Below are 22,160 nucleotides of genomic sequence, written 5' to 3'. Positions count from 1 at the left end.
CGCGATATCGCTGCCAGTAACACACAGCAATAATACCGGTCCACAGTAACACACAGCAATAATATTGGTGCACAGTAACACATATCAACGATATCGGGGCACAGTAACTCATAGCAATGATATCGGTGTACAGTAACACCTAGCAACGATATCGGTGCACAGTAACACATAGCAATGATATCGGTGCACAGTAACACATAGCAATGATATCGGGGCACAGTAACACATAGCAATGATATCGGTACACAGTAACACATAGCAACGATATCGGTACACAGTAACACATAGCAACGATATCGGTACACAGTAACACATAGCAACGATATCGGTACACAGTAACAAATAGCAATAATATAGCTGCACAGTAATACATACCAATAATATAGCTGCACAGTAACACATAGCAATAATATATCTGCAAAGTAACACATAGCAATAATATATCTGCACAGTAACACATAGCAATAATATAGCTGCACAGTAACACATAGCAATGATATCGGTGCACAGTAACACATAGCAATAATATCGGTGACGTCATATCTAGTATTACAATTACAGACCATTTTAAATGTCTCATGACGCAAACGAACAAAAATATAATCGGAAAAAGTTATAAGAACATTGATATATGGTGAAGTTTTATTGCTGATATCATGACCTCATTTCACAATATTTTATTTCTTTGTACGATATAAAGTTAGGTATGCTCGTTGGAAAACATCGTGATTTATAAAAAAAAAAAAATGAGAACGTGACATTACTTGTTTAAACACATATATAGCTTTACATAACCGGCACCATCAAATAAGCAGAAATTTTGTATTTGAAGATTTTTCCTCACCAGTCTAAAGTTTTCTGCTGCCGATATAGTAGTGGCTTCTGTCTGATATCTAAGTCAGGTACCCAACCCATGAACTATAACCATAGTGTTTCTATAATATTACTCTTCAATATTTTCTATCTTTAAACATTTACAACCACTCAAACACATACATGTTTACGTGATTTCACTACAAAAAGAAGCTGTAGAATTATATGATGTAAAATCCGAAGGATGAGGAAACTGAAGACAACAAAAGTAAAGGATGTGTATGACACTTAATGTAATGAATTTAGCTTATATGTTTTGAATGAGGATACGAAAACTTTATATACACCTGTCACTACCTCATCAACAAATCCTTTATCCACGGAACCTCACATAACATATATCTGTATTCCTTACAAGCTGCAACAAAGGGAACAATTCCACCGATTTTATAGTACAGAATATTGTTTTCGATGGTTCGACGTTTCTGTGAGTTGACTTACAGCTGTGTTACAATAGGAAGCATTGTAAAAATAACAGAACGGACTACATTTTCTTCATACATATTTTCAAGACATTCAATTTTCGCATTTTGTCGAAAAACAAAAACAATTGGAGAGAGTACAAAAGCCACACAAGTAAATAATACCTTCAGATAAAAATTTAGAAATAGATACAGTTGAGTCAGGAAAATTAACTGCATCATACAGCTCTTCTTGTAGGACTCATTAATGATGACATGAGCCCGACTTTTGTAACCTAGGTGACGACTAAGGAAAACCAATATTGTTAGTAAGGAACGTCAGAATCTAGATAAACAGGTACACTTATCCTAGATGAACAGGTGCACTTATCCTAGATGAACAGGTGCACTTATCCTAGATGAACAGGTACACTATTCCTAGATGAACAGGTGCACTAATCCTAGATGAACAGGTGCACTTATCCTAGATGAACAGGTGCACTTATCCTAGATGAACAGGTGCACTTATCCTAGATGAACAGGTGCACTTATCCTAAATGAACAGGTGCACTTATCCTAGATGAACAGGTACACTATTCCTAGATGAACAGGTGCACTAATCCTAGATGAACAGGTGCACTTATCCTAGATGAACAGGTGCACTTATCCTAGATGAACAGGTGCACTTATCCTAAATGAACAGGTGCACTTATCCTAGATGAACAGGTGAACTTATCCTAGATGAACAGGTGCACTAATCCTAGATGACCAGGTTCACCAAACCTAAATGAACAGGTGCACTTATCCTAGATGAACAGGTGCACTTATCCTAGATGAACAGGTGCACTAATCCTAGATGACCAGGTTCACCAAACCTAAATGAACAGGTGCACTAATCCTAGATGACCAGGTTCACCAAACCTAAATGAACAGGTGCACTAATCCTAGATGAGCAGGTTCATCAAACCTAAATGAACAGGTGAACTAATCCTAGATGAACAGGTTCATCAAACCTAAATGAACAGGTGCACTTATCCTAGATGACCAGGTTCATCAAACCTAAATGAACAGGTGAACTAATCCTAGATGAACAGGTTCATCAAACCTAAATGAACAGGTGCACTAATCCTAGATGACCAGGTTCATCAAACCTAAATGAACAGGTGCACTAATCCTAGATGAACAGGTTCACCAAACCTAAATGAACAGGTGCACTAATCCTAGATGACCAGGTTCATCAAACCTAAATGAACAGGTGCACTAATCCTAGATGAAAAGGTTCACCAAACCTAAATGAACAGGTGCACTAATCCTAGATGACCAGGTTCATCAAACCTAAATGAACAGGTGCACTAATCCTAGATGACCAGGTTCATCAAACCTAAATGAACAGGTGCACTTATCCTAGATGAACAGGTTCATCAAACCTAAATGAACAGGTGCACTTATCCTAGATGACCAGGTTCATCAAACCTAAATGAACAGGTGCACTAATCCTAGATGACCAGGTTCATCAAACCTAAATGAACAGGTGCACTTATCCTAGATGAACAGGTTCATCAAACCTAAATGAACAGGTGCACTTATCCTAGATGAACAGGTGCACTTATCCTAGATGAACAGGTGCACTTATCCTAGATGACCAGGTTCACCAAACCTAAATGAACAGGTGCACTAATCCTAGATGACCAGGTTCATCAAACCTAAATGAACAGGTGCACTAATCCTAGATGAGCAGGTTCATCAAACCTAAATGAACAGGTGCACTAATCCTAGATGACCAGGTTCATCAAACCTAAATGAACAGGTGCACTAATCCTAGACGACCAGGTTCATCAAACCTAAATGACCAGGTGCACTTATCCTAGATGAACAGGTGCACTTATCCTAGATGAACAGGTGCACTAATCCTAGATGAACAGGTACACTAATCCTAGATGAACAGGTGCACTAATCCTAGATGACCAGGTTCATCAAACCTAAATGAACAGGTGCACTAATCCTAGATGACCAGGTTCACCAAACCTAAATGAACAGGTGCACTAATCCTAGATGACCAGGTTCATCAAACCTAAATGAACAGGTGCACTAATCCTAGATGACCAGGTTCACCAAACCTAAATGAACAGGTGCACTTATCCTAGATGAACAGGTGCACTTATCCTAGATGAACAGGTGCACTTATCCTAGATGAACAGGTGCACTTATCCTAGATGAACAGGTGCACTTATCCTAGATGAACAGGTACACTAATCCTAGATGAACAGGTGCACCAAACCTAAATGAACAGGTGCACTAATCCTAGATGACCAGGTTCATCAAACCTAAATGAACAGGTGCACTAATCCTAGATGACCAGGTTCATCAAACCTAAATGAACAGGTGCACTTATCCTAGATGAACAGGTTCATCAAACCTAAATGAACAGGTGCACTTATCCTAGATGACCAGGTTCATCAAACCTAAATGAACAGGTGCACTAATCCTAGATGACCAGGTTCATCAAACCTAAATGAACAGGTGCACTAATCCTAGATGACCAGGTTCACCAAACCTAAATGAACAGGTGCACTTATCCTAGATGAACAGGTGCACTTATCCTAGATGAACAGGTGCACTTATCCTAGATGAACAGGTGCACTTATCCTAGATGAACAGGTGCACTTATCCTAGATGAACAGGTACACTAATCCTAGATGAACAGGTGCACCAAACCTAAATGAACAGGTGCACTAATCCTAGATGACCAGGTTCATCAAACCTAAATGAACAGGTGCACTAATCCTAGATGACCAGGTTCATCAAACCTAAATGAACAGGTGCACTTATCCTAGATGAACAGGTTCATCAAACCTAAATGAACAGGTGCACTTATCCTAGATGACCAGGTTCATCAAACCTAAATGAACAGGTGCACTAATCCTAGATGACCAGGTTCATCAAACCTAAATGAACAGGTGCACTTATCCTAGATGAACAGGTTCATCAAACCTAAATGAACAGGTGCACTTATCCTAGATGAACAGGTGCACTTATCCTAGATGAACAGGTGCACTTATCCTAGATGACCAGGTTCACCAAACCTAAATGAACAGGTGCACTAATCCTAGATGACCAGGTTCATCAAACCTAAATGAACAGGTGCACTAATCCTAGATGAGCAGGTTCATCAAACCTAAATGAACAGGTGCACTAATCCTAGATGACCAGGTTCATCAAACCTAAATGAACAGGTGCACTAATCCTAGACGACCAGGTTCATCAAACCTAAATGAACAGGTGCACTTATCCTAGATGAACAGGTGCACTTATCCTAGATGAACAGGTGCACTAATCCTAGATGAACAGGTACACTAATCCTAGATGAACAGGTGCACTAATCCTAGATGACCAGGTTCATCAAACCTAAATGAACAGGTGCACTAATCCTAGATGACCAGGTTCACCAAACCTAAATGAACAGGTGCACTAATCCTAGATGACCAGGTTCATCAAACCTAAATGAACAGGTGCACTAATCCTAGATGACCAGGTTCACCAAACCTAAATGAACAGGTGCACTTATCCTAGATGAACAGGTGCACTTATCCTAGATGAACAGGTGCACTTATCCTAGATGAACAGGTGCACTTATCCTAGATGAACAGGTGCACTTATCCTAGATGAACAGGTGCACTTATCCTAGATGAACAGGTACACTAATCCTAGATGAACAGGTGCACTAAACCTAGACGAACAGGTGCACTAAACCTAGACGAACAGGTACATAACTAAACAAAATTCGTAATTTTAATATATAAATGTAACAGTGGATTAATATCTAAAATTTAACATGGCATGCTAATTTATCACATAAGCAAGAGGCCCCGATCGTGTAGATACAACATGTTACCTTAACATGAAACATATATTTAAAATTATCATTCCATCCTTTCAACCTTGTGAACCATATCCCACCTGTAAATGCATAATTGATATACAACTAACTGCGATTTTACATACATACTTGCACCTATCGATTTAACATTTCCATATATGCAAACCCTCGCGCGAAGTATTATTCCCTAGTTGATGTAATTCATTAAATGAAGGTCATAGACTGTTTTTCCCCAACACATTTCAATCGCATTTGTACTGGAACTTGTGAACTGTATATATCGCGCCATTAAATCTGGCCAGTAAACAATGTGTGTCGAAATTGATGACGTGACATGGTTACGCCACATAAAGTGGTGACACGACTTTTGCGTGTGTGAGGTGTCTTATCTACGTCTTTTATGGGTGAGTGTAGGACAAAAAATAAATCACTGCCAATGTTTATTTTGTAACAACCGACTTGAGTGATCTCTTCTGAATACACCAAAACCTCTCAAGATATTAAATTCGTGATTTCAATATCTAGGTTCCAGTAGTAGGAAAACAATACTTGTTAACCCACATTCACATAACGAATGCTTAAAAAACATCCGACAAAATGGCCATTAGTGCCTGGAAGATATTACAATTACTCATCTAACCACAGAGTTTTAAAAAGATGAACTTAAGTTGTTTAAGAAAAATAAATGCTTTACACTTACTTTGCTTTCATATTGTCAGGCCATTTGGAATCCCAGTCCATGCTTCATGAAGTTACAAGTTACAAGTATAGGAAATAAACTGTTAGATATATAATCAGGGGGATTTTCGACAGTTTTGACTAGGACCATTGACAAAAACTGTAGCAATGAGTCAAATCGACTTTCAATTTATAGCCAGCTGGCACTTAGGTAAACATATGCCAACTGTGTATCCAAATCTTCTACTTATCATTTAAAAAAACAACAGGAAGATATAAACATGTCAACATCATCATAATCCAAACTAAAATTAACTAAAACTTGGACAAAATATGAATAAAAGAAAGATTTACAGAGATAACCTGAAAAAGTACGAGGAGATTAAGACCAGGTGTTCCGTAAGAGTTAGCGTCTTCTGCTTCATCGACGATGTAAACCTTGGTCAGGCAAAGTAAGTAATGTCACGTTCTCAAATGAGAACAAAGTATACAACATTATCTCTACACTTCTTCATGGTGTAATGGGAATTATGTAATATAAGGTATTATGCTATATCTATAAAATATCTCAATCACCGGACTTTAATGACTTTTTCTAATGCAAACATGATATTGTCAACAAAGACAATATAACTAAGCGATAGGAGGTTTAAACTGATGTATAGTTAATATTAATTTAAGATACAAGTAAATGATAGTAATCCCTCCAATATGATGTATATCTAATATCAGGTTCGCAGTGATACCGAATTCGTCTTCAGAGTCAGGTATATTCACTACAGAAGGTACGTGCTACTAAAGGGTTTCTTTAATCGACGCAACACATCGTCAGTGTGTTGTTGTTTACAAACAATGCAGTTGATCTCTATTCCGATTACCTCTATGCTGTCTGTATCGGTTGATGAGAAAAAGCATGTCTGATTGGATGAGCGTTCCTTTATTATTTTTCTGAGACGCCACAAGGAGTTTTGGAATATGATTTATATTGGAAGGAGAAGTCGTCGTTCCGTCCATGATGGTAATAAACGGAGCTATTTCTTTATGGAATGGCTACATTCCGAGGCGGCAGCAAACTTCATATTAATGAATTATCGACCGAGTCTATCGGTACATTTGACCTTCAACCAAGGGCACGGAATCAATTGTTGTGTATATTAATAGCCATAAACCCGAATCTATCATGTTTTTCAGGTTCTTTTGTACATGGCAGTTTGTCTGAAAGTCAGAATACAGCTATTGGAAACCTCTAGATAGCACCGCGGATTAATGGACCCGTGTTTCATCTCTGAGAATGTAACGATAAATAGCGAGACATTGATCCAATCAGTAGTCAGTTTAGGAGTGGTATAGGACATTATGGTCTCATTTCAAGAGTCTACTACACCAAATCTAACACATTCAACTGCCAACACGTGTTCCTCATTCAATTAACCGTTCTGTGAACATGGCCCCAACAAAATTTCTTTCTTAACCGTATTTCAACGAATAACTGCTGTTGTACCGATTTTTTAATCATTATTTTTGGCCGCTCCTTATTTCCTGCCTGTTCACTTCATTGCCAGTCACCAATGCTTGTTTCCATTTGTATCCTTTTTTTCTTATTTCGAAATATTTTGTTTAGGTTAGTCAGTCAAAAACCAGTAGAAGATTTGAGTGTGACGTTTCGATGACTACACGGTAACCTTCCTCAGACGAATGAATAGTGTGGAGCGTCCTAGAACTGACACAGGTAGTGTGCGAGATGGTCAGGAATCGACCAACTTTTTTGGCTGTATAGTAATCCTATGTACACTTAGTTCGAACATAATCAGACGAAATTGTAAATAGATTATAGAGAAAAACACAAGATGGTTACGAATTACCATAATTGATTTGCCTTGGGTATCACGCATTCGGTTACGTTGATGCTCTCTATTTCTGTAGCATACGATTATTATTTTCGTGGATGAAATTTGATTTGTTACGTTTTTGTTTTGTATTTTATCATTATCTTATTTCTTTTGTTGTTTGTTATAGCTGCTGTCTTTTTTTCAATTATCTCATTCCCAGCGCTTGTCTCTGTTGATATTTGTTTGTTGTGCCCAAATATGCTTGTTGTGTTTTGTTATTGTTTATTTCTCTGTGAACACAGGCGGTAAATACTTAACACATTAATTACGGTGTTTACAAGGATTGGTATGATATTCAGTTTGGGAACAATACCAACTAGAACACAAGAGATTTAATCTGTGGACATCAATCTACATTGATCAATTTGTTCACACGTCACATGGCAATCTCTTCAGTTACATCGAGGTACCATGTTTGAGATTTATATGGTCTGCTGTGTGTGTGATATTGCTTTCTCTCAGTGGCACTTTTTCCGATTCCGATAACTGCGCCCATGTTTAGCACAATCGATGCTTACTGATAATTACAGCCTGTAAAACAAAGCCTTGAGCTGGTAAAGGGACACTAATTAAGCTTCTCGAATTTGATTTCATGCATACTTTCCCCTGATCAGGCATACAAAACATTGATTGCACATGATAGGAACCTACAGCTAGATAATTCTGACACAGTCAATAAGCGAACCGACACTTCGTCTTGGTCTTGATATTTAAAACCATGTGGAGCCAAACAGTAGGTGGCCATCACGATGAGAAAATTCTTCTCACAATGCCTTCCCAGCCCAGTACATCGTAGGAATTAATCTTGTTATGGAATCCATCTTCATTTGGCGGAACAATGCGAAGCTAAGAGATTGATATAGGGCCTGTTTGTCTATGTTTCATCTTTAGAACAGGTAAACTCTTCTTTCGAGTGTATTTGCCACTTTATAAGTTCCTATTTGCCAATTTATACTTAGTCCATGGACACGTGACCTGAGCTAATATCGAACATAAATCAATAGCGATTTTGAAGTACTAAATTCAATACTATATATCGGGCACTGTAGAAAAAACATATCGCAAATTGTCTTTGGGACGTTCCCAAGCTGTGCAAACTTCTCGATCAAAAGGTCGTTTCCTAGAATTTTCATTGAAGATGTGTCTGTCAAGTAACAACTGAATTTTTTTTCAGAATTGTTCGATTTCAATTTTAAACATATCCATCAATGTAACTTGATATGTTGCATAACTGTCGAAACTTTTATATCACGGAAGACATACTTATGTAGTCATAGCATTATTTGTATAATTTAGAACCATTCAGATACTTTAAGTTATAAATAAATACCTTTCTTCACATTCGGACAGTGTAAAAGTAGTCTTTCATGCAGTATTAGGCATCTTAAATGACAGAGAGTCAACTACAAGTGTATGAAGTCACGGAGAAACAAGACCTAATCGGTTCTCCATGTCTGTCTTAAGGTTTAATGTAGGAAAATGTATCAGTTTTCTGGTAATTACCTAGAGGATCACAAAGGAAATCAGACAATTTAGAGATTGCGGAGAGCCTCTTATGATCTAGTCGATATTGCCTAACGTTTTACCTAGAAATTCATCATCTTGTTCACAACATCCAAAGTTAATAAACCTTTATCAAAAATTGCGTTCTTCAGGTCATCACTATCATAGACTTATTGCTTGGTTTATTTTTTATCTTCATTCATGACACCGTGAATTTAGATGAGCTTCCCCCTGTTTGTATAGTTTCTCATCGACTTGAAATTAACACAAGCAAATTGTATATAGAATTTTTCATTGCCCACCAACTGGAAGGTTTACAATACATTATGTGATACAAAGAAGGGCTAAAAATCATTGTGATTCTCTTATATTAATTAAATTAATTAATTATTAATTAGTAGTAGTATATATACGGCTCGAAGAAATCTAAGAATTCGTTCCATTGACCCATTCTCGTAATATATCGAGTAGAACGGTATTACACGATTTACTCCTATCTTTAACAGAAAATGGAACATGATCAGAGGGGCGTACAGACCGCCCGCTTTCACTGTCGTACAAAGCATGTGTTCAGCACCTTAGCATTTCTCCTGTCACATGTATTGGTTACAGTACTTAATCCAGCGCTAACATTTAATTACGTAATTCCGACGCTCATGAAATCGGCCGTTCATATTTTCATCGCTCTACGTCTTCATACAGGTCGTTAAGTTTCGTAGAAAAAATATTGTCATAAAGGGAAAAAGATGAAAATTTTTCTTGGTTCGTTGTTCTAGGGAGATAGTGAAGAATGATTTATCGCAGTTTGAGTATAAAGAACACAGAAAGGATACAAAAATAATGTACATTTCATCGGAAGTAGCAAGTCTTTTTGAACATAAGACGAAGCGTCTAGAGTCGTTTTACTAGAAAAACAGAAACTACGAGGAGCGAAAGGTCAAAAGTACATGTCGGGAAGCAATGTGCCACACAGAGCCTATAAAATATACATGTTTCTCGACGGGTTCAGGAGGGTTGAACAACTGCTTACTTGCAATTACTTTTTTGCTGAAGGACATATTACAGAAAGTATGGTCGTTATAGTTTTTAAATGAATATTTCAGCACAATTAAACCCTGCTGACGATAATTTCACATTCTGTACATACATGCAAGTCCTTCATTCTGTTGTGATTAAATATCAAAGATTTCTTCGTCATCATCAATTTCAAACCGAGAGAGTGATAGACAATGAAAATAAACAAAAACGTTCAGCTGTTTGAGTTTGGGATATTTTCGAGTGTAAGTGGGCCAGCTGTTAAACCAATACTTGTAGGGAAACATCGGAAGCAGCGCGCTTGTTTCTACCCCAGTGTTATTTGACATTAACAAGTGCTGAAGGTATTTATGAAAACAAACTTCCATTGCCTCATGGCTTATAAATCAATCTAATGTTTGCATTGAAAAACTTACTCGTTTTTACAGCTACATTACTTAACTTTCAGACCATCACTGCAATCATCACATGGAGTCAATTCGGGTGACGAACAACTATGTAATAGGGTACTTCGGATCTCTCACAATAGACAAACTATATTTTAAAATCTTGGTGATGATAAATAATCACGAACAAGGTACAGTATAGGTAATAGGTCTTACATGGATATTCTTGCTGCAGTACAACAAATGTTCTAAGCGAGTTATTCTAGTGTATTAAAAAACGGAAAATGCAAGAAAATAAGTATTCAACTTCTTTAGACGGCGTTCATATGCAGTATGAATGCCGTATGTGTGCACATTCATAACAGGTGTAATCGTTTGACATTCAATATGGCAATAACATATGTTTATTGCACTGATATATTTAATTTAATATACCGTTTATTGTACACACGTCCCTCATCAATGGTAACCTATAAAATAACTTATATGATAAAGGATGTGGACCTACACAGACAATTGATATTTTTCTCTTCAGCTACATAGACACAGAAGACACCAAAATGTCTTCTCTGCAAAACTTATATAAAATATTAAGTTGGATTTCTGTTTTAACATCCATTTGTTTTTATGACGTGAAGACCGTCTTATTTTTGAAGCTGTTAACCCTAATCAAAAGATCATTGTAGGATGAGAATACATATATATCATAGTATATGACAAAAAACACTTGTACATTATTAAACATATTGTTTTCATTTATATGTGTTTCGGAATTGTTCTATCATTCTGCAATAATGACGGTATATAGATATCACCACGTGACAACTTTATAATAAATTTTGATTGTTGTATAGAGTTATGAGATGCATGGGCAGTTGTAAAAATCTTTATAGCCAGCCAACGCAGTGAAGGTCATCATACAATTGTAAACGCTCCGGGATATCAACTGACATTTAACTTTGATATCATATGAGAACAGAATACTTCAGTGTTGCGAAACAACACCCGAGGGATATTCAAGAGAATGAAAAAAAACACCCTCCAGAAAAATCGATGTTCAGAAAGCGCCAGTGGTAGTAAAAAGGATCAGAGTGGTATTTCTATAACTACGTATATCTTGTGAATATATTGAATCATCCAATACGGTATGAACATTACCCTTACATTTTATTGGTATCATTCCAAGAACATAGCATCAAGTTAAAGAGCACGGTGTTGTCTCGGAGAGGACCCGGAAATACTATAGACGTGATGAATCAAACGGCACACCAACACACTACCATTAAAATTCCAAGAGCCACTTAAACACAAATGGCTCTCTCTCTCTCTCTCTCTCTCTCTCTCTCTCTCTCTCTCTCTCTCTCTCTCTCTCTCTCTCTCTCTCTCTCTCTCTCTCTCTCTCTCTCTCTCTCTCTCTCTCTGCCTCCCTCCCTTCCCCTCTCTCTCTCCCTCCCACCCTCCCTCCCCCCTCTCTCTCTCGTCTTTTGACCCTTCTATATACCGACCTGTTATGAACCCGTCTTGATACAAACGGCTTATTTTCTCTCTGTATACCGACCCGTCATGAACCCTTCTTGATACCGACCTTTCATGACACCACTCTATACCGACCTGTTATTAACCCCTCTATATACCGACCTGTTATGAACCTGTCTTGATACAAACGGCTTATTTTTCCTCTGTATACCGACCCGTCATGAACCCTTCTTGATACCGACCTTTTATGACCCCACTATATACCGACCCGCTTTGATTTCCATCTGTAATTATTTATTTTGCTATATATACATTCTTATGTAAGAACTTGATTTTTATGAAAATGTTTGGGTTGTCTCCTATGTGCTGTTGTTTTGGTTTCCCTCTTAATAGATTACACCGAGATATTGTATTTTTAATGGTAAAATTGGGACTGTATATGACCAGATGCCATTAAAGCTTCCTTCTCTATACTGTAACTATCTCCTTATTCATACACCCCGATGAGCTTTTCGCTCACTATACCGACATGTTGGAACCTCTTTACACCTACGTATACAGATCTCGTTCCGATAACATACTGAACCCCCGCAGTACAACGACATGATGAAATATCGCTCTTTAGACTGGTATGTAAGGTCATCTTGTAAACCGATATCTTCAGGGCCCATTTTTATACTGACTAGTTAGTGACACATAAGGACCTTTATCTCGAACATAATGGATACTTCCACTGTTTACATATATATATATCTCGATATATCACACTACCCTCTTTATATCGACATTTAGTTGTACACGAGAATACTGACAGTGCGCATGTATGGATGTAAGGATGAGAGCATTAACATACTTTACTTAGTATACAATTGATCTCCAACAAGAAACAGTATTCGTTAAATATACTCTTAGTTTACTAAATGAAGAACAAGCAGTTCTATGGAAACTACGTGTGTGTATCAGAATTTCTAACACAGAGTGAGTTGATGATAAAGCGTTTCTAAGTAGGTGTCCGTGTACAAAGTACATATATGATCTTATTGATATTGCCAAATCCCAAAGTGTAGACCATGGCGATAGCTATAACGCTTGCTATATATATCTATTAGATAAAGAAAAACCCTCCTCTAAGACAATTTTGCCTAATCGTATATGCTAATTGAATATGCATAAGTTCTGGCTGTTCGGCAGGAAAGTATTGGCGATCTCACTTGTTTTTCCGGGGTGTTATGCTTATTGACGTTTAGTGAACTTTAGACTGTCCAATGTTAGAGAATCGACTGTCCAGTGTTGAATTATTCATTCGCTCTAACATCCCTGCTAATTGGTTTATCGATAAAAGATTTCCCGGCCAATATGTTACATCTGTTTTGTAAAGACATTCCAGTCTCGTCAATTGCTTCCTACTGGGATTTACCAGTATTATCAGTTGTTATCAATGGGAATGATTTTTCTTGTTCCGAGGAGGAATACCTTCAGCGACCAGTTAACAGTAAACGTGACGACACGTTCTGGTACAACGTACGTACTTGATACACTCCGTTATTTGTATGATAAACAAAGGCGATGAAATGAGGATAGCCTCCCTTGAAATACAAAAAATGTTTTGATCAAATTTTCATATATATATATACATATATACATATATTCCTGATAGAGAGCTATATTTTCTTGAAAGTTGTTTTCCCACTAGCTCATGCTGTCCTATTTGTAAAAGTACAAAGTTTTGACCTCTACATTCCTATATCACTGATATGTTAAAGACAAAGCACTGTGATTTCCTGAAAGATTTTCCCATATTTTCCTCGTATGATGAGTTCAATTAAAATCTTTTTGTATGAAGTCAAACAATGTTTTTCTACTGAACATTAAACAGAGGCCAAATAGATGATGACCCAAAAAAGTGAACAAGGAAGCTGTGCTGTCAAGTGTCTCAAGACTTAGTTAGTCTCGCTTTAGCTGAGTACAATGTACTTATTAAGGACAGAAAAAAATGTTTAAACAAACTATAACATGCTGTCGTTGGATAAAGTTAGGATCTATAGCATGGTTGGTCACTTGAATCAACAGGGCAGTTTTGATCATTGGCTATACAAAGTCTACACATTACGAGAGATTTTAACCCCGAGGAAAAAGGTATCTTCGTTCCAAAGGAGAACTATGCTTTCAGGATGTTATAAACAAATCCAATAATGATAAAACATTAAGCGTGGTATTATACAGGCCACGCGAGAGGGGAACTGTCACTTCCATACGATAAGAAGCACAGACCTGACATACAATAAAGTAACTAATTTCAAGTGTTTTCTAAATGTTTTGCTCAAATGAAAATATCCTTTAAGTATGAAGTCAAGGTCAATTCTCAGCACAGGCGTCTAGCTTGAGCTTTCTTTGGCTGGTAGATCATCAGACTTCGAGTCATTATACTTAAACGCGTATGAGACTGGTTAACAATGTTACACAAAGGTGAAGGACGAATGACCACAGCGAAACCGCCAGCATGTCAAAGTCCATAATAAAATGAAAACTAACGCCTGAGATATGTAAAGAATCACGATCTTAAGACCGACAAACATTTGTTTTCCCCGGACAATTGCACAATTTCCAAATGGAGAATGTTAGCTGTCATCTCCTTGAATCGTTTTGTAGATAATTGACAAATTACCAGAGCTACTTCCAAATAACTCGGTGATAAATGGGATGAATTTAATATGAGGCAAACGGTGATCAGATCATGTTTGGAGAAGTAGTCGGTTTATAATTTTCTCTATAATACCGAGCGAACGAATGACAGAAGAAGCGTTACGTAGTTAACACATACGTAGGGAAATAACCAAAGAACACAACAATGTAGAGAGCAGGACCATGAGGTTTTGAGGGAATGATTAAAATTCAAAATCATAACGAGAAAAGCATCATTACCATATATAGCGAACAGGAAGAAACTGTCAGCAGACAATTCAATTTCATATCGTATGGTCTTGAAAGTAATTTAAGTGGGCATTGAACAGTTGGGGTGTATTTTCTAGAAATCCAGTTAGGTCATCAATATACAGAAATGCTCTTATGTAGGAACGATCAGATTTCATTTGTAAAGCTATCCATCTCAAGCTAGAAAATAGACAGCTGAAGGATTCCTGATATAACGATCTCAATGTTAAACAACGAAACAGAATTTGGTGATATAATGACTTATGGTGACACTAGGATCTCGTGAAGAGATTTGAATTGTTAGATGTGTTTGACGTAAGTTATTGGTATGCTTATTGGGAACATGTCATTAGTTGAGGAAACATATGTTGATATGTTGGGCAATTTCGATGATCCATAAGAAGGTTTCCTTTCTGGAACAACTAGTCATAACCTCTCAATACTATTTTGAAGGATTTCCGTATAATTCGTTCAGTTGCACATTTATATATATCGGTTTTCCAAATCCCTTACGCGAGGTAACATGCTTTCGTCACTGATAGCGCACGAATAAAACACTTACGGTAACGCTGTCATCACTTTCTCTGAAGAATGTTGAAATAATCGAATCACGTATTCTTCCACTAACGCAGATTAATAGCAACTTTAAAATTCGCTTCCAAACATAAAAAAGGTTTATTGAACTGACGTTCAATAGGGACATTAAAATGAATCATTGCCGCTTTTAAATCTAATTTGATTTTACCTTATATACATAATTGTACTAAAATCAAACTCTCATACAATAAAAGACAATAAACGATTTCCCTCATGTCGTTACTATCGACCTGCTTTCCCAAGAGTTGATACAAAGTATGAATGATATCCATTTCTGCATTGGTTGGAACAGTTTTACGGCATTCTGGGGAGCCGCTGTAACAAGGTAGTGTTAAGTTCCTGTATTTATCACCGGTAATCGTAAGATGAACGATTCTTAAACCGATTATATGATCACTCGTAATATCCATCCCATCGATAATCGTGTTAAAACAAAGAGCACACCGACATGTCAACACAAAATCTTAATTCCAAATCAAATTCGATGAAACGAGGAAAAAAAAAAACGATTGTAATCCAAATGAATGATTTTAAAAGCTATGTGTGTTTAAGCTTAATTAAAACGCACTTATCGCAGTCAGTTTTAAGGTACATCTGTGCCTTTGTGAAAATTTAATAATTTCATGAAAGTTATAACTAACATATTGACATTCTGTGTCGAACATCATACTACGAATAAGACATTATTTCAATTAACTAGTGTGTCTTGTATATAATCTTTAATATATATTGGAAAGTATATGACTTTATGCAGATAGTTGTTGCCGGAAAAGACACACACGTATGATGCAAGAATATTTAAAATATTTACAGCCTAAATCTAATGACGATATACAAAGCTCAGTCATACGTTGTTGTTTTCGTAACATAGGAGACATGTTCACCAATGTTTACGAATGGGAAATTTCATAATAACATTCAACATTCTACAATTTGTATGTTTCTAAATTCCAAATGATGAGATAAAATATATTAATATCCATTGCATCTGTATGTATTGTTTGTTCTATACTTGTATTATATATTGCAGAGAGAGAACCGCAGATAGCAAACCTTTATTAATTTTATTCGGATGGTATTTGCTAATTATAAATAAAAAGTCAGGATTATGAAAAAACGATTTAAAATTGACAATGCTTGAATACAATTTTACAAAACGCAACGATTTTGAGATTATTTTTACGTTAAGTGACATGAATGTGGTTGTCGTCTGCAGCATAGCTGTTAAAGTCGTGACTGGCTCCATCATTATTGAATGATTCCTGTTAAAGACGATTAAGATCTAAATATCAGTTGAATTTCTCATTAATTCGACGTTCAAAACTCAGCAACATAGCATCAACGATTGTCTCCGTGAACATCAGGCTGGAGGTTGTTATGAATCGTAAAAGGATCGTGCAACTGTCGTCCTGCATACTTCAGTGAAAATGTGTAAGAGACTTTTATATCAATTGAAAATAAATAGTATGTGTCATTATATTCTTATCTCAATGATTATGTAGCGACGGATTTCAAAAGTTCTAAATGGTAAAATAATTTTAACATTCATTTATCGATTATATAACAATGTATACAATTGTTTTTTCTCGCATTCATTAGAATATGAACGTATATGGATAAGAAACCTAATTCATAAATCAAACAAAAATAGATTCAATCTTTAAGTAAGCATTAATATAATGACGTTAAATCTATGTAAAGTTAAAACGTACATGTGTAATGTCTATATATCAGTAACAGAACCGCCTAATCCTATACAGATCACCAGCTATCGTGACATCCCGAACTATAGTGATGATGTATAACACAGGAACACAGAAACTCTAAATATTCTTATTTGAAAGGATGTTTGATAAGGTAAACATCGATTGATAAAGAGTGAAAACATAAACATATTTTTAAATGAATTATTTCCAAATTATTAAATGTAACGCTAAACAATATAAACAGTCTTCCTGGAATGGATGCTATACAGAGTAAACAGACTGTCAGTTTCCAGCTGTTAATCATATGATATCAGTGCTAAGTATGTCTCCAGTGGTCAAAAATGTGATACTCGCTGTGGATTTCTTAATTGTTGAATTTCAATCATAAAAGACAATAGTTCACACCGTTAATCTAATGATACAAAAGAAAATTTAAAGCATCTTCACAACGTAATTTGATTATTTTACCACAATATTGATAGTTCTAATATTTGGTAACTGGTTTGAAATAAGTTTAATGCTAACAAGGGTTGATTTAAGAAAGAAACAACCTAACTGTCCAATGACATATGATTTCTTTCAGCCTCGTTTATACTTCGTAACAGCCATAGTGACGGTAAATGTAGGGACCAGGCTGAATGGTTTTATGTATACAACAGGTATGGGTATGCTTGTATTATTTCAGTGGATGATTATGCTAAAAATAAATCTTTCAGATAAAACTTTGCACGCGAACAGTAATTCTACTCCTATTTTTGTCGTAACCAGTCAACCAAAGACACTGTGTTTTCTATATTAACTACCACATGTATTATGGTACACTGACAATATAAGGTTCAACTTTATACCTATACAAATATAGTTATGTTTAGTTGAAAAGTTCAACATTATTCCGGCGAACTTGTCGAGGTAACAAACACCGGCCGGTATCAAATGACGCAACGTAGCACTTGTCATACGAATATTACTATGAGAAGTGACGTCTTTTCTACAATTCAGATATAGAGAACTGGGATCCCTTCCTGTCATGATATAACCCCTGTCGATACATTCACACACGGTACACTTAAATCGTTCTACATTCCGACCCAGTTAATGCATACATAACTGTCCCAAATACCTAACTTGATCTAAAACACGTGACAGAGTGGAACCATCGAAGGGTTTATATGATGACAAGGAAATGTAAACAAATTTAATGGAAACTTTTCAGAACACGTTTCATACAGACAAACGAGATCACGTGTTCATACTTACACTGGTTTAGTAGTTCTAACAATGTACCCCACCTTTTAATACATATCGGCCTTTTAAACAAGCAATTGTATTTCAAACAATAATTATATTCCTGTACCACTTCTGGTTTTGTTACTGAACTTGATCCGTTTGTGAAGTCGTTCCAGTGACCATTTAAACTAAATGTACTGAGCTCAAACATTTATATGACACTTCACATCGTTAGAAATCCATGGGTATCGGTCTTTCTAGGTCAGATTTGGCGTTTTAACTCAACTCCCCAAGTATGTGGTCAGTGCCAGCGAAAACAAGGATTAAAAATCAGACCACGACCTCTGCTATATGTAAATGCGGCGACCTTGCATGCCTTAAATATGTCTCCCCAATTGTTCCCTCTAAATGACACACGCCTTCAGTTATCTGAACCACCAGCGGCCAAACGCTGACCTAGATGCGGGGCAGATGTAAATCAGATCGGGGATCAAAAGACATCCCCCTCACCGAGCTCCAACAAATATTGATTTTTTTTTTTTGCGCGTGTTGAATGGTCGGTGCATAATTAGTGCCGGACAAAGCATCCCTATGACTCTTCATGCATGCGCCTATTTACAGGGTATCACCCAGGTCTTCTCGGGGTGTGTCATCTTTAAGTGAAGTTACTTGTTAGAAAAGTCCATAAACTACCTTACATGTGTTTTTCATTATGAAAACCAAAGAGACTGTTTTAAACATTGACTTTTTAGTTTTCATTCTAAATGTTACCAAGGAAATCAATCCGGATTTTAACGATCAACAATAAAAATATATTTTTATTGAGAATGATATTCTATTCATAGCCGAAATTATAACAATTGCCCACAAAAAATTTAAACAAGCGTAACTTAATGTTTCTTTCTTTGTAAATCTTGTATATGTTGACACGAAAACTGGTGTTTGAGCTTGATATAGTCTTAGATTGCATACAAATATATACAAACAAATGCATTCTAGTGTTGCACATTTCTCTGTATGTTCCCATCCGTGACAATGTAAGAGTAAGCGTATAATATTTTGATAAATATTTCACTTTTTGTATAGTCTTTAAATGCTATACAGTAGCATACTTAACTTGTAGTGATTTAAATAGACTGACAGACTTGTTCAAGTGACCTTTTCTGTCAACACACAGCGAACTGATGAGTCAAACACAAAATTTATCAAAAAGTTACTTACCCCCATAAAAACAGCAGACGATCACTAGAGCACACAGAATGTAATGTTTCTCCATGTCTGTTACAGAATTTGGAGGGTGTCCCGATGTAAGAATCACACGACTATGATAGACACCGCGGAACACACTGGCTTACTCTCGCGCAAGACAGGTCTGATAAGCGCTCTGTACACCACAAAGCTAGGTCTGCCTGTCCTACAGTGGCCACCGACATTCTTATTCAATACATCACAAACAAGTAACTGTTGGGTATTCGGAAGTCAATTATTATAGTTGGACTGAGATATAATAATTTGTTGTGTTTTAAAATATATATGTCTATATAGATAAACTTATATAACATTACACATATTTACATAAAATCTACATATGAAAATGTGAAACTGCGTTTTTAATAGAAATGACGTTGTTTTGCTTGTGAGGCAGAAGTGAGGTTTTTGTTCCCTCAATGACATAACTATATAACCAATAAGAACGAAGTACCTCAATATGATTTCATAACTTCCACGCAAAATTGGAAATAAATCCAAACAGTCCTTACTACCACTGGTCAATTGCTGTTACGTCGAATATATCAATGTGCCAACCTTTTTGTCCTCAATAATAAATCACATTGACGATTACCGCGCTATTTTATAAAAATTCATATTTCAGAATGTTGACCTATCGCTGTCACGATTAATAGCTACGCATATTGTGGCGTTTTGCTTACAGCTGAATACCTTTCAAATGGCGTTTATGAGTATTGAAGTAAAAAGTATGTTTGTGTTTGTTTTAGCAGTCCTTTTGTTAATGATAGAGCCCGCCAGCTGGTCCAGCTCTGTCTCTCAACACTCTCACGTGGTCTGCGTCTCCCGTGAGTCCCTACATACAATTTGTAAGATACGGCTCATTAACAGTCTGAGAAATAGTATTGAAAGTTCCACATCGTATCGGAAACATTTCACGTTCTCTATGATAATGAGTAATATTTTAAATCAATCAGGAATTCGCTCCATAGTCAGCAGCCATAACACCAAGACCCCATGTAGAAACTACAACGAGGGTGTGGCGCCATCTGTAGCTATACAGTTTGCGGTAATCGTCAACGGCAGTTATAGCTTTATACTTTGGATATTGTTGGGTTGGTACAAATAGCATATCGTGTATGACCCAGTTCTGGATCTAATTCTATAAATGGGAATATTTCTTTCTTCATCAGGCGCTTGAACGAGCAACGAATAATTTAGGGATACGCTGCGTGTAACTTGTTTACAATTTCTTCTAATATTTCGCTCAACAATTCAATAATTGGAAACGAACTTATGCAAACCATTTGTCTTCAACAATTTATTGCGGAAGAAAGAGCAGTTGTACATGCTCAGAAGATTGGTACCTGGATAGCGTTATAGGAACCCTACAATTGTACAGAAAATCCAATTGTTCTTTTAGTGTCATGGCTGGTAAGTGCAGCTCCTCACTTCGGTTACATATTCCTACGAGCATGCACACTTATTAGGTTATCAGAATTTTTTTATTTGAGATGTTGAAACTGTAAGTGGTGTATTTGTCGAGTTCGCCATACATTGGAGACCATAAGTCACGCTGTATAATGGAGGCCATCAGTCGCACCGTACACCGGAGGCCATAAGTCAGCCGACTCAGGCAAGACCGTTCCCGTATCGCCCAAAACACTGACAAACCGACTTGTAACGAATGATGAGGTTTTTTTGACGCATGATTCACTGAGCAAATCCATCTTGGATCCGAAATAAGAATGACAGAATATATTTGATCACATGTTACACAATGTGTTTGATCATTCACACCTTTGTTGACACTCCCAGACGTCTATTGAGGAGACCTGTCTTGACTCGAGAATTTTTCCTTATTACATTGTCAAGTAAAAGATTTTTCAGGAACTATTTATCGACCAATACATGACAACATTAACAGAAACTATTTATCAACCAAAACATGACCTTATTACAACAATAACAAAACTATTTATCAACCAATACATGACCTTATTACAACAATAACAAAACTATTTATCAACCAATACATGACCTTATTACAACAATAACAAAACTATTTATCAACCAATACATGACCTTATTACAACAATAACAAAACTATTCATCAACCAATACATGACCTTATTACAACAATAACAAAACTATTTATCAACCAATACATGACCTTATTACAACAATAACAAAACTATTTATCAACCAATACATGACCTTATTACAACAATAACAAAACTATTTATCAACCAATACATGACCTTATTACAACAATAACAAACCTATTTATCAACCAATACATGACCTTATTACAGCAATAACAAAACTATTTATCAACCAAAACATGACCTTAT

The 22,160-nt window shown here is 36.4% G+C and overlaps 1 protein-coding gene across 1 annotated transcript in view; it reads right to left on the bottom strand.

The window, feature by feature from the left end:
• LOC132557906 (uncharacterized) overlaps positions 1-19,867 on the bottom strand; it is a 65,824-nt gene extending 45,957 nt beyond the window's left edge. Inside the window, exon 1 of the mRNA XM_060222430.1 lies at positions 19,801-19,867. Within this exon, the coding sequence (XP_060078413.1) occupies positions 19,801-19,855 (55 nt within the window). The 5' untranslated portion in view covers positions 19,856-19,867. The remainder of the gene's footprint in view (positions 1-19,800) is intronic.
• Positions 19,868-22,160: the final 2,293 nt, after the last annotated feature.

The sequence above is a fragment of the Ylistrum balloti genome, unplaced genomic scaffold (genome assembly GCF_031769215.1).
Source record: "Ylistrum balloti isolate Yb309-2 unplaced genomic scaffold, AGI_CSIRO_Ybal_v1 Utg370738, whole genome shotgun sequence".
NCBI lineage: Eukaryota > Metazoa > Mollusca > Bivalvia > Pectinida > Pectinidae > Ylistrum > Ylistrum balloti.
Note: the sequence above shows the minus strand (reverse complement) of the source record. Positions and strands in the feature narration are given on the sequence as shown.